The following is a 17,619-nucleotide window of genomic DNA, read 5'->3' on the forward strand; positions in this document are numbered from 1 at the left end:
CTTTGTCCAGCAGGGGTCAGTATTCCCACAGAGACGAGCTGTCCGCGTTCTCACCATCGGCCTTCAGCGTACCGCCCTGGTCCCCGCGCAGGTACTTGTCATTCGTGGCCCGGATTGCGATGCGGCCGTGTTCCAGGAACTCGAAGAAGAAGTCCTCAGGTGTGTCGCCGTCTGAACACACGAGGCCAGGACTGGAGACATACCAGAACTTTCCGCCCGCTCCTAAAGAGATAAAGATCCAGAAACAGAAATAAAAAAGAATAGTCACAAGCGGCAATGATCGGGGTCCAATCCGTTATAGAACATGGGGATATTGGGTGTTTGGGCATTGAGATTGTCAGGCGGGAATCAAACCTGGGTCTTCTGGCCTGCAGGCAGATGACTTACCATTGAGCTAATGTCTAAACAATGACCTAATCACAGTTTTATTGTTTGTCCCCAAATTCAGTGCTATTAAGTTTATAAATGAACTTTCGTTTACTGTTTTGTCTTGCTTGGTAGTTCATATAATTTAAAACAAAACTAGCATCCTTGCAAATGCTAATGTCTGTTATTATCACATCCTTTAGCAGATAATACCTTCAATCCAATCTTTATAATGGACCTTGGTATCACAGTCTAAAGTGCCCATCGCTGTGTACCATGTCTCGTGTCTTGTAATTGCCTCTGACTCATTTCTCTCTGTAGAGTGGCTTTATGGGTAGAATATTTAGTACCTCTTTTTTGATGTGGAGAAATGTTGTGTTTTAATAATGAGTCCTTCGTAGTTGTCTTGTTTCATCCTAAGCTTAGCTTGTGTGTGATCTTCTGAGTAGGTTAGCTCTTGGGCCTTGGGACTTTTTTGTCGAGACTGTGACTTCAGATTTCCAGGACTTGGACATGGCCCAGCTTATGACAAGGTTTGCCACTGCAAAATGCCTCACAGTCGAGTAAACTGGCACCCACCTTGGATGTGATATGCCCCATTGCTGAACTGGAGGGTGAAGATGTCATACACAGAGCGGCTGGCGTCCAGGGTGTTGGAGCTTTTGTGGTGACAGATGTAGCCGTTGTCCCCCCTCAGGATCAGAATGGGTCGGTTGATCAGCTTCAGGACGAGCTGCTCGTCCTTCCCTACACACACACACACACACACACACACACACACACACACAGAGTAAATATGATTTATCCATTTACCTTATTTTTTAACTTAATTTAACTTGAGTCGAACATTCTTTTAATTTAATGTCATATGCCTTCATCATCATAACTTCTTTGTTCATTTGCGAGAAGAACAAAAAATAAAATGATCCACAATGAAAATGGAGAGACAGATGAATTTGTCTATTAAATATTTAATATGGTTGCCTCTGACACTTTTGTCCAAAGGAACAACATCTGGATCAAATAGAACATTAGCAATTAGGAGAAAATTACTAAAAGCCCAGAACACGCTCTAGGTAGAGTGCATTTGCCGGATGTTACGTTAGAGAAGGCTGTCCAAACGTTAAGCGTTCTCCCTTCTACTGCGTAATGGTAAACTGACCAGGATTCTGACAACAATGTTACAAGCAAGGTCCTTTACCTCTGGACACAACCAATGTGTTAGAGTCCAAAGGAAAAACATCTGGAACAAATATACTAGCAATTCTGAGTAACAGTAACAAGTCCTCCTCCACCTGCCTGCTTTCCCCAATCACCCACCACGGAGTCGTTGACCACTGCTAGCTGGCCGTTCTTTTTGGTGGGTGTGCGTGTGTGTGTGTCTGTGCGTGCCGGTGTATGATAAGTGGTCAGTCCAGACGAGCCCAAGTCCTCCTGCTTTCCCCCACTCACCCACAGAGTCGCTGACCGCTGCGAGCTGACCATTCTTCTTGGTGCAGATGAACTTCCCGTTACTGGCCCTGAGCGCCACACGACGCCCCAGCCACTGGATGTCAAACATGGTGTTGGCACCTCTGCATACAGCAAAGACATTAGATGTGTTTGGGTTAAGCCAGAGACTTTCTAATGAGGAGACACAGCACTCAAAAAACCCTCCATAGAAATGCATGGGGCTAGTTTGTAACGCCAATATGGCCGTTACTACACATATCACACCCCTTCCTCGGCAAAACGTTGACATGTAAATACATTGAACCAATCATGTGTTGTGATCTTGCCGCTGGAGCAAGACTGGTGTCGTGAAGCCTTGCGCACGCGCATTTCTGCCGAAAATGGATGCCCAACGAGTGCCCACAAAACGTTGCCAAATGGCCGCCAAGTGGAGGGACTTGCCTAAAAGGACTTTGGTTAAGCGTCAGAACAGTGTACAGGTGCATTAGAACATCATGGAGAAGTCCATTGCCCTGCACAGACTGAGAGATTGAAGGCTCAGGAAACCATTTGCTGGTGTTTTGACTTAATTAGCTGATTAGAGCTCATCTCAGGTCGATATTTCATAAATTTTTTATTCTAATAATTTGATATTCTGTATTAGCCTGGCTAGCGCCACCACTTCTCAATGAGACGTGGTCTGGGAACCAAGCGTTCATTTTCTCGTATTTGAAAAAAATGCCCAGATCCGTTTATTGGGTGCCACGGATGTCTATCAAATGCGTCTGTGCATAGCTCATCATCGTCTTGCTTTCCCCCCTGTTCTGTGATTGGTTCCCTATCTCAGGCGAAAATTTGCTCCATGGTCTCCAGGCTGCCTTAGCAGCGTGAATCAAATCGCGCGCAAGGCAGCATGGGAACACCCAGGCTAATTCTGTTTATAATTTCCATGGACTGTGAACTGTAATCAAGATTAGAATAATCAAAATGAAAAAAGGCTTGGAATGTTTGACTTGTGTAATGAATCTATAGATGTGTAATGAATTTATAGATATCTATCTATTTCTTGAAAAAAATGATGGGGAAAAAATGAACTTTTCCATGATATTCTAATTTTTGACATGCACCTGTGTAGTTATGGTTGGCAGAGGCTTTTGTCCAAAGCGACGTACAAGTATAATTTGAATGGCTCACATAGTGTAGGTTAAAGTGTTAGTCTGTCATTTTTTTCATTTTGCACAGGGGAATGAAATCAACAAGTTTTGAAAAATCAGCATTGGGAGAAATATCAGCATTGGTTTTGCATGCATAAGTGAATGCAAAAAGGTCTCGTTAGAGGAAGTTTGATAATTTAATAATGAAATATATTTTACACTGATGAAGGAAGGTGCCTGCTTTATAACCCCAGTGAAATGCTCTCAAAGGCTGTTCTGTTGGTGATGGTTTTTTTTGCCCACAAAAGGTGTTTTTTTAGTGTTTTTTTTACAGTAAATAGGCTTGATTGTTGATTGGTCGCTGTGTGAAATCCCCCACCCCAGGAATTTAACATCTTTCCTGTGTATATTTGAAATTACTATATGGCATTATGAAAAGAACCCACACTGTCTTGTATATGAACAACTGTATTTATTTTGTGTTTGTGCGTGTGCGTGTGTGTGTGTGTGTGTGTGTGTGTGTGTGTGTGTGTGTGTGTGTGTGTGTGTGTACGCACACGCTGTAATTCAACATGTGTGTCCTTACACTTCAGTGGCTGTCGACTGGATTCCTCCGTGGGACACAAGAGTCCAGTAATTCCCCGCGTTGGTCCTGAACGTGCACTGTTTGCTCTGTCTGTCGATCTCCATCTGAAACGTCTCCATGTCCGTCTCATCATCCTGATTGGCTGAGATGTTCACTCCTATGGGTCAAGGGAGGAGACAGTACAACGCAGTGGAAGTCAGCACTTGTTAAGTCATAGAGGTTCGCCTACAACAAGGACCAGGGGTGTACTGGTAAAATAAGAGGTGGGTAAACTATGAATTCTGTTATCACGGTAAGGTGGATTGCGCCATGCGGTATCAGACTTTTTAAAAAGGCATTTAGATCATGTTTGATGATGGTGGAGGTTATTGTCCAATGTTTATAACAATACCAGTGGTTTTAAGATAGATAGATAGATACTTTATTGATCCCCATTGATCCCCAACAATTCAAGTGGTTAAAATTAAATGGTTCCTAAAGTGTTGATGAACATACATATTGTGAATGTGGATAATACAGTGTGATTTTTGAATGTTAAAAGTTGCAATTGGTGAATAAACTATTTTGAGAGGTGGATAAACTCTAATAAGAGGTGGATAAATTCCATTTCTGAAATTTCAAAAACTGTTTTTACTTGCGTTTAACCTCCACTACAACCCAGACAAGGACCCAAAGCTGCCATCTTTGCCCATATTTGAGATCCGAATATCCTTGTTTCCTTGTTGTCTATCCCAACATTTTTCCCTCTTTTCCCTTTTTTCCAACATGGATCTTAAATTAATGTCGTACATTATAAGAACATGAATCAAAGGAAATCACCTTATTTGACCTCGGATTTCAAATTGCAATTTGAAGTTACAATTTTCAACAATAAGTACAAAAACACATAACCAAGTTAAGTGGGTACCCACATTGTTCTTGCTGTGGGTAAATATTTATCGAAGTCATTGAGCAGATGACAACGAGAGCCACTGGACATTCATGTTGATTACCACAGAGAAATGCCTGACTATTGACTATTGACCATGACTATGACTATCGTCTATTCATTTAGCAGACGCTTGTATCCAAAGCAACTTATGAGGAATAACATACAAACAACCTCAACAATAACATTCAACACGGCTACACACATACACTACATTGTCTATCCATCTGACTGTCTCTGTCTGTCTGTCTGTCTGTCTATCTATCTATACATTCTGTCAGTTCAGTAGCCTATGTGTCCTTGTGTTTGTCCTTTTGACCCAAGTACTACACTGTGCATCCCCTTTTCCACACTGTTTCCACACTGCTGGGGCACATTGCTGTAAAGTGTTGCTCCCTCTTTCCCATCTTGCTCTGCGCTGGCAGTGTGATCCGAATCAGTGTGTGTGTGTGTGTGTGTGTGTGTGTGTGTGTGTGTGTGTGTGTGTGTGTGTGTGTGTGTGTGTGTGTCTGTCTGTATGTCTGTGTGTGTTTGCACCGTGTGTGTATGTGTGTGTGTGTGTGTTTGCACCGTGTGTGTGTGTGTGTGTGTGTGTGTGTGTGTGTGTGTGTGTGTGTGTGTGTGTGTGTGTGTGTGTGTGTGTGTGTGCGCGCGCGTGTTTGCACTGTGCCATGGATCGGTCTGCCCCGGCGCGCTCTCTCTTGCCCAGGGCGGCCTTGGCATGTCCGCGGCTGACCTTAGCAACACAATGTTGCCGAGCGCTTCCTGCTGGGTTGCCGTGCCAACAGTGTTATCCTGTGTCATGGCAGGTCCGTTGGAACAGAAAAGCAAGCATGCGATTGAGAAGATCTCTATGGACCGCTGAACACACACACACACACATACACACACACACACACACACACACACACACACACACACACACACACACACACACACACACACAGTGATGCCGCTACGTGCAGTTTCTAGCCAACACAATTGTCAGGCACAAACATAAGCACAGTGATGGCACTAAATGCACTTTCTAACCAACACCATTTAGTCACACACAGACACACACACACACACACACACACACACACAGGCATTCCATGTGTCCAAGCGCTTTGCCTTGTATGCTTTAGCAGTGGAGAATGGTAATAGCATAAGCCCTACAAAAGGGTGGCGTTACATATGCCGCTCCATAAAGCTGCATTGATCGCCTGGGCATTCCTAAGCCTGCTCCCGACCCACGACAGAGCACTCACGGGCCTGTGCCTTAGTGACAGAAATCAATACGCAAAGAATCACATACAGGATTTTGTTTTTTTCACTCCATTCTTTTCTCTTCTCCTCCATTCCCTTTCACTCACTCAATCACTCTTTCTTTCTTCCTTTCTTTTGTTCATTCCTTCGCCCCCCCCCCCCCCCTCTTTTCTCACGCCTGCTGTTAGCTTTTATAAGCAGCTAGAAACCATGGAAATGTAAGAGGAGGCATTTTTTTTAAAAGGAGGGTGGGGGATGGGGGGGGGGGTGGCATGTAGCAGGTTGGAGACTGAGCGCCCCAATGCCAGGAAGAAAATGGAGAGCATTTTTACAAGCCAAGAGAATAAAAAAGGAATGTGTATTATTGTGTGATGGGGTGAGGAGGAAGGGACTCGTTTGAGATGGTTGCGTACACAAAGAGAGTCGTCGGACAGGAATTTGAGGCAGCTTGTTGCTCATATGGTCCCTAATAACGTGCCCAGGGCAGTGCGTGTGGCGTGGCGGGACCTCGGACAGTGGTGACCTTGGTTTCACATCGCGCTCTGTGACATCACTGGTCTTACCGTCTGTTTGATCTTTGGTGATGTCTGCTACAACCACACTGTCCCACAGGCACACAAACACATGTACACACTTTTTCAGATTTTGCCCCGTTATTAAATTAGATTTAGTTTGCCCTAATACCTAAGACAACATTTAAAATGGCATGTTGTCTCTCTCTCATACACACAAAGAAATCATATTGAAATACACACACACACTCAAACACACACACACACACACACACACACACACACACACACAGTGATGCATTCCGACAATGTAGTAGTGATTGGAAGAGCTGCTTTTCGGCTGAGGCACAAGTGACAGATTGCCTTGGCTGCCAAGGCCAAAATTAGCCGCATTCCGAAAATATCCCCTTGATCATTTCGCCCTGTAATCCTTTTACAACACAGATCCTAAAATCTTACTCCTGCTAACCACCCCCAACCCCCATCACCTCCACCAGCATCACCTTATCCACCTCATGCCTCCTTCCCAATCACTTCCCTCTGGACATGCACACACACACATGCGCACACACACATGCACACACACACATGCACCCACAAACACACGTGTGCGGATGCACGTACACGCATGCAAGCACACACACGCACACACACACACATTCTCTCCCTCTCTCTTTCTTCCTCACACACACACACACACACACACACACACACGCACTCTCCATCAGCCTCTCCAGCGTCTCCCCTGTTGTCTACTGCTGTCTCTTTTGTCTGTGGAGAAATGCAAAGCTTCACCTCAGGGCCCCGTAAAGCAGCTTTGAGTGGCGGCTGCACCATCCACTCACTCCGCAAGCTCAGCCTCCCCGAGACCCCGCACACAGGGCAGGAAGGAGGGAGGGGGGGGGGGCAACATAATCCACTCCACAACCAAGACCCCGCACACGAGAGAGAGAGAGAGAGAGAGGGGGGGGGGGGGGCAAAAGATGGAAAGAAAAGAGGATAAAAAAAGCAGGCAGAGGGAGACAACAGTGAGCCCCTACCCCCAACCTGCAATGAACACAAAAACAGGTTGATCTGCAGAGAAAGAAAGAGAGAGAGAGGGAGGGAGAGAGAGAGGTCTTGGAATTCTTTTCTTTTATTCTTCTGTCTCGTTCCCCTTCTCTCTCCCTTATTTGGGCATTAGCAAGGTTTTAATGCACATGTGCATGCAAGTTAATGAATCCATTAAGTCAGTGTTATTCACGTCAATAAAACGCCTCAGACAAAGGAATTGCCTCAGAACCCTTTTCTTGCAGATCGTGGAGCTCAAAGAACAACTGCAGGTTCCATGTTGGAACTTTCCATTGACAAACATTGTCTGATTCTTGGAGGGGCGTTAGGGGGAGTCGCAGGTAAAAAAAAAAATATATTGCTGATAACCAAAGACCTTGTAGCAGAGTTCAAATAAGATTGAGTTTTATAAGATATCTTCCTCTGTTCTTGGTGTATCTCAAGGGTCAATAGACCAAGGTTACACTACGTTTTAAAAGAGGTGACGTGTTAGAGACTCCATGGCTGTATCCACCTCCGTTGAGCTGTTCTGAGATCAGAGGCCAGCGGTCTCCTTGCTTGTCTCGGATGTCACGTTTCTCTTTCAAGCTCCCACAAAAAGATTTTCCGAAATAAAAGCTCAATTTCTTATCTCAATACCCCTCCCCCGAATACACACATGCAGATACAGTACACACACAAATAAAATAAAATCCCCCTCTCTGTTTCGAGCGGTTTCCCATTTCGTTTTTTCGATCAGATAGCTTTCTAACCGCAATCCTTGTAATGGCCGCATTACGTTACACATTTTTATTTTTCCAATTTCACGTGCGATTCCGTCTAACGTTATACTTCAGACACAGAAGTGTGTGTGTGTGTGATGTGTCCTCGATATCTCCGCTGATCTCCTGTGGAACGTGGAGCCCAAACCGCAGCGCCCAGTCCTGCACACCCGGGTGTGTGTGTGTGTGTGTGTGTGTGTGTGTGTGTGTGTGTGTGCGTGTGTGTGTCTGCATGTGCATGTGCCTGTGTTTGTGAAACTGTAGAGCCTAATCCTGCCTGTCTGAGGTTGTGTGTGTGTGTGTGTCTGTGTGTGTTTGTGTCTGTGTGTCTGTGTGTGTGTGTGTGTGTGTGTGTGTGTGTGTGTAACTGTAAGGCCCAAGCCTGCACGCCTGAAGATGACCTCACCAACAGCCCACAGCGGCGAGCGACTCCTCCTCTCAGTTTACGCAGCACTCTGTGTGTGTGTGTGTGTGTGTGTGTGTGTGTGTGTGTGTGTGTTTGTGTGTGTGTGTGTGTGTGTGTGTGCAGCCCTGCTACCTCCGTAAGGTAACAAGACCCCACCAGCACCGAGGGTTACCAAAAGAGAGAGCGATAGAGAAATGGAGATGGAGTGACAGAAAGAAAGGAAGGATAGATGGAGAAAAGGGTAGAAAGGGCGGAGTGTAGAAAGAGATGAATGGAGAGAGAGAGAGAGATGTACATGAAAAGCAAGGGATGGAGAAAGAGGGAAGGAGGAGTGTGAGTGAGAGAGATGAGGAGAAGGATGTTGACATGTAAAAATTGCTAGAAAGTAGGACAATGGTTCCACCACCCATGACCAGCCTGTAGAGTATGTCCAACTCATGACCCATGACCAGCCTGTAGAGTATGTCCAACTCATGACCCATGACCAGCCTGTAGAGTATGTCCAACTCATGACCCATGACCAGCCTGTAGAGTATGTCCAACTCATGACCCATGACCAGCCTGTAGAGTATGTCCAACTCATGACCCATGACCAGCCTGTAGAGTATGTCCAACTCATGACCCATGACCAGCCTGTAGAGTATGTCCAACTCATGACCCATGACCAGCCTGTAGAGTATGTCCAACTCATGACCCATGACCAGCCTGTAGAGTATGTCCAACTCATGACCCATGACCAGCCTGTAGAGTATGTCCAACTCATGACCCATGACCAGCCTGTAGAGTATGTCCAACTCATGACCCATGACCAGCCTGTAGAGTATGTCCAACTCATGACCCATGACCAGCCTGTAGAGTATGTCCAACTCATGACCCATGATCAGCCTGTACTGCTCAATGTGCAAGGCTGCACAGTGGTGTGTCTTGTGTGTGGTTGTGTAATGGTAGCCAGCTGTGCGGTAAGCACATAAACCTCCTTCCCTCCCGATGGAAGCCGTCATGAGACGTAAGACCCATGGGTTCCAGCCTCCCAGCCAACACACTCCCCTCCCTGTCCAAAGGCTTCAGGTTTGAGGGGTTCGGGGCTCGGGCAAGTGCAGGGCTGACATTTACATGTATTCATTTAGCAGATGCTTTTATCCAAAACAACTTACACATGTCAATTACATTACAAGGGCCATTCTCCCCAGAGCAACTCGGGGTTAAGTGGCTTGCTCAAGGGCACAGCGGTGGAAGCCGGGAATTGAACCCACAACTATTCAGGCTCCCGCATGCTAGCCCAGCTCCTTAAAGCATAACTCTCACCAAAATGCAACCTACGGTCTTTTTGTGAATGTACTCGAGTCAAACTTTGGTTTAAAAGCATAATTACGTCGGAAGCGCCACTTTTAAGCTTTGACCGTATTGTCGTTTTCGGGTGAAATGGCCTTTTGAATGGGAGTAGGCCTACTAGGGGCACTATTTTGATGCATGATCGCATCAAAATCGCTATTTTAAAAAAACATTAACTAAAACACTAAGCTCGACACGACATGAAACTTTGATCGAAGTATCATTAGGGTCTCCACATGACCTCGAGCTTTGAGAACATTGTTTGTGTACACAGAGTTTACTAAAAGAAAGGTTTTGAACAACTCACTTGGTTTTTCCGCTTCCGATGTAATTATGCTTTGAAACCAAAGTTTTACTTGGGTACATTCACAAAAAGACCCTAGGTTGCATTTTGACCAGAGTTACGCTTTAACCACCACTGTACCATCGCTCCAAGACATAATGCAGGTTACAGGTGCAGAACAGTTGTGTGTTGTCTGTGTGTGTCTGTGTGAGTGGTGTGTAGTTTGCACATACGTTTTGACTGATTCTGATTCACTCTTTGACTCCAAGGAAGACATTGTGCGTCGAAACGTTAGTCGTTTGCACCTATTAGTCTTAAAGTCTTACAAAGCTAAAAAGTTGTTGTTGTGCTGTGCTCTGGTCCTTCCTGTGTACCAGGGCTTGCTAATATATGAGGGTGATGTATGTTTTATATGTGTGGTCTTGAGATGTAATATATATTATATTATATTATATTATATTATATTATATTATATTATATTTGTGGTTGCAGAGTCTGTGTGCACATGCGTGTGTGTGTGTGTGTGTGTGTGTGTGTGTGAGTGTGGAGAGGGGGTAGGTGTGTGGATGTGTTAATGTTCTTCTCAAATGGAGGGACAAATTCTGGGGAGTCCTCTCAGTAACATCACAAGGCGCTACACACTTGCAATTCAACATGAGTGTACAACTGTGTACACTGTGTGTGTGTGTGTGTGTGTGTGTGTGTGGAGGCTCTGTGGATGAAGGCTAAGAGAATGAGGTTTAGTTGGGGATTGAGATTCACTCTCATGTTCTGCGCTGACCGAACTTCAGAGCCCTGCACTGTTATCTGTAATTTATCTAAAAGTTACGTGACCATCAATCATGCATGGTAAGGCGACACCCAGGTCGGTCTCTCTCTGTCTCTGTCTCTGTCTCTGTCTCTCTCTCTCTCTCTCTCTCTCTCTCTCTCTCTCTCTCTGTCTCTGTCTCTCTCTCTCTCTCTCTCTCTCTTCTCTCTGTCTCTGTCTCTCTCTCTCTCTCTCTCTCTCTCTCTCTGTCTCTGTCTCTCTCTCTCTCTCTGTCTCTGTCTCTCTCTCTCTCTCTCTCTCTCTCTCTCTCTCTCTCTGTCTCTCTCTCTCTCTCTCTCTCTGCACACTCTCTCTTACTTCAGTATTTTCCCTTTCAGATGCATTTCCCCCCTCACACTTCCTATTATGTCTCCTCCATCTCTGTGCTTCTTTCTCTACCTTCACCTCTCTTTATATCTGTCTTACTCCCTCCCTCTCTTTCTCTCTCACCCACTCCTCCCTCCCTCTCTCATCCACTCCTCCCTCCCTCTCTCATCCACTCCTCCCTCTCTCTCTCATCCACTCCTCCCTCTCTCTCTCACCCACTCCTCCCTCCCTCTCTCATCCACTCCTCCCTCTCTCTCTCTCTCTCTCTCTTGCTCCACAGCCCGGGTCACTCAGCCCGAGTGGGCAGGCACAGACCGCTGCTGATGACAGACACGGTAACAGATCTCCTTGCCGGCCAGTGCCCTGGCTGCCATGCCATTCTCTCATCTCAACCCACCCTATTCTTGTCATGCACATCTGCCTTGCTCGGTCTGTACCCACGTAGTTTTAAAAGTATATTTGAAGAGTTTGGTTCCAGAACGCTATATCTCCGTTTTTAAAAACATTAAAAAGTCAGGCTATTTAATTGTCTGTCAGGTATCAATCAAATTGCAGTTTTGATTAGTGAGTAAAGATAAATGATGAGTAAAGATAAAATAATGAGTAAAGATAAATGATGAGTAAAGATAAATAAAATGACAATTACATTTACTGAAATAACTTGGAAAACAAAATGTAAAAAAAAAAATGATTTATGAAAATTCATTAAAATGGTGGATATGGCATTTTGGAACCAAACACATTTATTTTTTATTTTTGTATTATTATAGTGAAGAGGCTGACAGTTAGGGAGAGGGAGATGGAGTGGAATCAGGAAATGACCCGGGCACTTGGACCCGCACTTGGACCCGCACGTCGTATGGGTGCTGGTGCCAGATGTACCGCAGTGCCCTCAACCCCAGTGTTTTTTTTATTTATTATTATTATTTTTTTTAAGTATATTTTTTGGGCTTTTTTGTCTTTATTTGGACAAGACAGTGAAGAGTGACAGGAAGCAAGTGGGAGAGAGAGAGATGGGGTGGGATCGAGAAATGACCGCAGGTCGGATTCGAACCTGGGTCCCCGTGGGATTGGGTCTGAAATATGATCTGCCTCACTGTTTTCAGTTTGAGGATGTAATATTTGGGATTTTGTTTGTAGTCATTTAAATATCTAAATATTGGTTTAATAAAGGAGTGTTAAACCTCTCTACCCAAGCTTAAATGTTTTTTTCAGTTCAAATTGGAGAGAGAAAGGTCTCTGAATCATCTGTAAATGCATGCATTATCTTCCATAAATATTCAGTAATTCACAAATGAGCTTTAGCCATCCACACACACAGAATTGCTGCTCTCTGTCTGACTTTGAAGTAAATGTGTCCATATCTCCACTTAGACATGCTCTTTATGGAGGCATTAATTAACATAATATGACTAGCTCTTTGTATGAGTAGCTCTTCGTATTATTGCAGTTAATAATGTTGCTTTTTTCATGTTGTTTGTGAGCACTGTGTCCAGTTTTGCACTTTTCACAATGAATGAAGGAATGAGCAAAGGGATGGAATGAGTGAATGTATAGATGGATGGATGGATGGACGGATAAACAGAGGGATGGAAAGATGAATGGCCAGAGGGATGGACTGATGAATGAATAGATGAGTGAGTGAGTGAGTGAGTAAGTGGTACGATTGCCCATTCAGTCATTACTTTGTCTCTTGAGAACTCCTGGAGACCCCAACTTGTGCCCTCAGCTCCTTCACTCCTCTCTCTTCCCCAGACTCCTCTCTCTTCCCCAGACTCTGTCTCTCTCTCTCTCTCCCTGATCTCCCTGTCCCTCACTCTCACCACACGCAAGTCTGCCCGCCTGAACGCAGCGATGCCGCCCTTAACCAAACGCCTCACCATGTTACCCACTAAGGTAAGTGCCTCAGAGAACACATTAATATGACTGTTGCATCATGGGTAATGTGTGTGTCTGTGTGTGTCTGTGTGTGTGTAGATTTCAGGGGGAGGGATGGCTGAGTTGGGTGCAGTGCGTGTGTGTGTGTGTGTGTGTGTATGTGGGTGTGTAGATATCAGGGGGAGGGCTGGCTGAGTTGGGTGTGTGTGTGTGTGTGTGTGCGTGTGTGTGTGTGTAGACATCAGGGGGAGGGCTGGCTGAGTTGGGTGGGTGGGTGTGTGTGTGTGTGTGTGTGTGTGTGAGGGCTGGCTGAGTTGGGTGTGTGTCTCGGGGCTTAATGCACTCCCCCCGCCCAGTCTGCATTACTCTTAGTTGGTAATTAGAAAAGAAAAAAAAATGAGTTAAAGAAAAAAAAAAAAACACAAACGACTCCCTGTGCGCTTCCATCATGCTGAGGCACGGAGAGAAATTAAGCCCCGCATCCATTAACAGAATCGCTGCTCTCTAATTGCTTGGTTTTTTTAAAGTTGGGGTGTGACGAGGAGAGGCAATGCTTTGCGCCGTCGTTAGGCATAAATCGTCCATCTGCCGCAGCACCATCAACGGCCCCCCACCACCCCCCAAACACACACACACACACACACACTTTTTGTCTGTGGAAAAGAATGGAGACAAGGCTCTTCGAGCTGGAATGCTAAATGGGAATTTCACTACCAGACCCATCCATCGGAACAGTAGAGCATTTCGACATTCCGCTGCTTGACAGCAATTGGTCCCCTGGGTTAACATTTAGTCCCAAATGGAGCTTGCCTCCGCAGCCTAATACAGTAGAGAGCTCACGCTGTTCCCTGTAACCCAGCGTGTGTTACCAGTGAATTATAATACACTGATTTATACCGCCAAGCCAACAGCATGAGCGAGATAAAGGACAGTGCAGGCGTTTTGACTTTCATTCAAGCATTTCAGTTCAACACTGTGAGATTATGATATGACGCTCCAGGTGATGATGTACAATCAATGTGTTATTACTTGGCTAAGAGATTTTCTGCTGGAAAAGCCTACTGGTTTAATAGGCAGATCAGATAAGCCATGAAAATGGTTGTGGGGGTGTTTGTTGTGATGACTTTGGGGGTAAAAACTCTTGTTCTCACGAGTAGGAAAAAGAATTTGGACTAAGACTAGCTTGTTTGGTCTCTCCTGAAGTACATGTGTGTGTGTGTGTGTGTGTGTGTGTGTGTTTTCTGAAAAAGTAGTTGTGGCTTAAAGTTACATATTCTCTATCCTCCTTCCTTTGCCGAAATGGCTGAAGCATTTCTTCCAAAAATGTGTGTCTGTGTGTCTGTGTGTGTGTGTGTGTGTGTGTGTGTGTGTTTGTGTGTGTGCATCTCTCTGTGTGTGTGTGTGTGTGTGTATGTGTGTGTGTGCGTGTGTATCTTTCTCTCTCTCTCTCTGTGTGTGTGTGTGTGTGTGTGTGTGTGTGTGTGCGCGTTTGAGACAGAGTGTGTGTTTTTTGAAACAGTGAGACTTGTGTGAGCCAAACTTATGTAGTGACACCTTGCTTGCTGTCCCTAGGGTCCAGGAACCCCCCATCATTGATTTATGGCAGCGCAAACAGTGACAACGCTCTGCACCTGCTCGTATCCCACAATGCATTGTTTCTCGGGCAGACCCATTGTGATCAGGGCCCAGGCATACACCCTCCTCCTCCTCCTCCTCCTCCTCCTCCTCCCCCTTTCTCCTCCCTCTCTCTGCTTTCTCTCCCCTTACACACCTTCTATCCCTCTTTCTTTCTCTCTCTGTCAGAACAGCACTTTCACACCCTTCATTGTGTGTGTGTGTGTGTGTGTGCATACATGTGTGTGGGTGTGTTTGTGTCTTTATGCATGTATGAGTGTGTGTCTGTATACACATTTGTGTGTGTGTGTGTGTGTGTGTGTCCTGCTCGGTGCGGCTCCCTGAGGAGTGTGTGATTTGCGTCCCTGTTGTGCTCTGCTGCGTGGCCGAGACCTCAGATAAAAGGCAGAGAGCGGAAGGCTCGTGTTTCTGGAAGCTGACACCGTCATCGATGAGCCCCCAAACCCCCATCTCCCCCAGGTTCAACCCCCCCCCCCCCCACACACACACACACCCAACCCCACTTCAATTAATTATTCAACACACCTCCCCACCACTGCGTTACCCTCGGTGTGTGCGTGCGTGTGCGTGCGTGTGTGTGTGTGTGTGTGTGTCATCTTCTTCCATTTTGTTATCTCCCGATACTGGGACACACACACACACACACATAAGCACAAAGAGGGAAGATGATGGCCAAAGGTGTCATGCAGTGTGTGAACGGATGCTATGCAGAGCATGTGTGTGTGTGTGTGTGTGTGTGTGTGTGTGTGAGAGAGAGTGAATGAGAGATAGCGACAGGAGTAAAAAGAGAGGTTGCGTCATCAGACAACCCCCCCCCATCCTCCCCCCCCCCCCCCCCACACACACACACACTTTAGGCACAGGGTAATCTTGTTCTCCGAAACCTATTTATTGAACGCTGGCGTCCTCAAATGCTTACTAGGAACAATGTAGCTGGAGACAGCCGATCGGGTTTCCAGCTGGTCAGGTTTACATTACACTATCGCTGCAACTTAACTTAAAAGCCCCTGAGCCAACATGGAGGGCCCAAAAATAGGCCCTCACCATGACCTGGATATGTTCTCACAGGCTAACGAAGGTAAAACCTCTGATAGGAGATACACACAGCTCATATGACCTCCTGTGCAACTGTGGGGGAGACGGCCATTTTGTTTCAGGAAGTGGAAAGTGTAGTATATCCTCGAGCTAGTTGTAACACATTAGTGTGTATTTTAAGGAAGACATGGAGACCATAGTAAACGTGTGTGTCACTGTATTTTCAAACCCAGACATGCATGTTTCTGTGGATTTTGAAACCACAGAAAGAGGCTGAGTATCTGATGGTCAGGTGGATGGAAGCAAAGGTTTTTAATTACAGTTGTGTGTGTGTTTAATTACCGTTGCGTGTGTGTGTGTGTACGTGCGCGCGTGTGTGTGAGTGTGAGTAAACATCTCCTACCTCTGGTTCTTACACAGTTTCCCAAAGTGATGTCACGACGGATCTCAAATCATTGCTTATGGGGAGATTATGGGGCATTGGTGATTCTGAATGGGTCCAAATGCTTCCCCATATAATAATAGCTTTTACTTCTTATGTTTCAATAAAGTGGCAATTACAAAGACTATCAGGGACAACAAAACTGCAACACTACTTTAGATTTTAGGATATACCCCAGACCATAAAAATAGAGCTTTGAAAAAACCATCTGGAGCAGACTAAGCTTTGCCAAGGACTAGCATCCACTGACATTCCCCCAAGCTCAGTCTTTAGCTGATCACTGCATGTCATGTTTCAAACAGATGGCAAGTCCTAGAGGCTTAAAGACTACAATACCCAGCATGCCTGAGTACATTCCACACATCAGTCCCTGCCTTTGAATGACATGGTTGCTGCATACCTGGCTCTGGTTACTCTGTGAGGTATCGCATTGTAGCTAATGTCAGAAGCAGTAATGCTAGTCCGCCAGTGTCACTTAAAGTTGTAATGAAGTCTGTTATACCATGCACAAGCCACACTTAAAATACAAGAGGAATAGACAGTCTGATGGATTGAATGCCAAGCATGTGAGGCTGATCATTGGAGATCATTGGTCTTTGTATACTGTGTGCTGGAAGAGCCTACAGTGCCTCAGATTACAGTTTCGTGTAGACATTTTCCTACCTTTGACGGGATTCTTAAAAGAGTAATGACTGTATGAAATGATACATGATGAGTAAGTGTGAAAACAGATTAGAGCAGAAGTATGTGGCACACTCACACACACACATACACGTTGCATGTTAACACTCGATTGCATTATGTCCATCTAATTGACGACAGTTTATAGAATATATTCAGTTGTCCATATACGTACATGCAAACACACACACACACACACACACATACACATACACATACACACACACATACAGATACACACACATACAGAGACACACACACATTGCATCTCAAGTCTCAACCACAGAGTCACTGTCTTGTCCAACATGATTGAGCGACTCACCTTGTCGGATGGAGACAAATCTGTTGTTGGCCGCCTGCAACACCACCTGCGGGTGGCTCTCCTCCAGGTCGAAGAGCTCGTCCTTGCCGGGCTTGGAGCAGCGTCCAGAGCGCAGCGTGCCCGTGGGGCCCATGGGCGTCAGGTACTTGCCCTCACAGTCCTTGAAGGCCAGCTTGCCACACTTGAACTCCAGCGTGTAGCCGGTGGCGCGTCCGTTCTCGGCCGTCAGCTTGCCGTCGTTGCCCAGGAAGCGGCTGTCGCTGGTCTTGAGGCAGTACTTGCCGTCCAGGTAGACGAGCGTCAGGAGGGCGTCCACTCCCCACGGGATGTTGCTGTCCACCGCCACCTCGCCCTCGGACCCGCACAGGTGCGCGTAGCGCTTGCGGGCCACGCTGAGCAGGTTGGCCTGCGGGTGCAGTGCCAGGTGGACGGCC

At 45.9% G+C, this 17,619-nt stretch overlaps 1 protein-coding gene across 2 annotated transcripts in view; it reads right to left on the reverse strand.

Annotated features, from left to right (window-relative positions):
• Positions 1-16: 16 nt before the first annotated feature.
• fscn2b (fascin actin-bundling protein 2b, retinal) overlaps positions 17-17,619 on the reverse strand; it is a 17,995-nt gene continuing 392 nt past the window's right edge. Inside the window, exons 1-5 of one of the 2 annotated variants that reach the window (XM_042082739.1) lie at positions 17,186-17,619; positions 3,538-3,694; positions 1,819-1,940; positions 946-1,113; positions 17-222 (exon numbers count right to left, since the gene is read on the reverse strand). The exon at positions 17,186-17,619 is cut by the window's right edge and continues 392 nt beyond it. In XM_042082739.1, coding sequence (XP_041938673.1) covers positions 17-222; positions 946-1,113; positions 1,819-1,940; positions 3,538-3,694; positions 17,186-17,619 — 1,087 coding nt within the window. Of the gene's footprint in view, positions 223-945; positions 1,114-1,758; positions 1,941-3,537; positions 3,695-17,185 lie in introns of both variants that reach the window. The other variant, XM_042082738.1, reaches the window with a different exon arrangement.

The sequence above is a fragment of the Alosa sapidissima genome, chromosome 24 (assembly GCF_018492685.1).
Source record: "Alosa sapidissima isolate fAloSap1 chromosome 24, fAloSap1.pri, whole genome shotgun sequence".
Classification (NCBI taxonomy): domain Eukaryota; kingdom Metazoa; phylum Chordata; class Actinopteri; order Clupeiformes; family Clupeidae; genus Alosa; species Alosa sapidissima.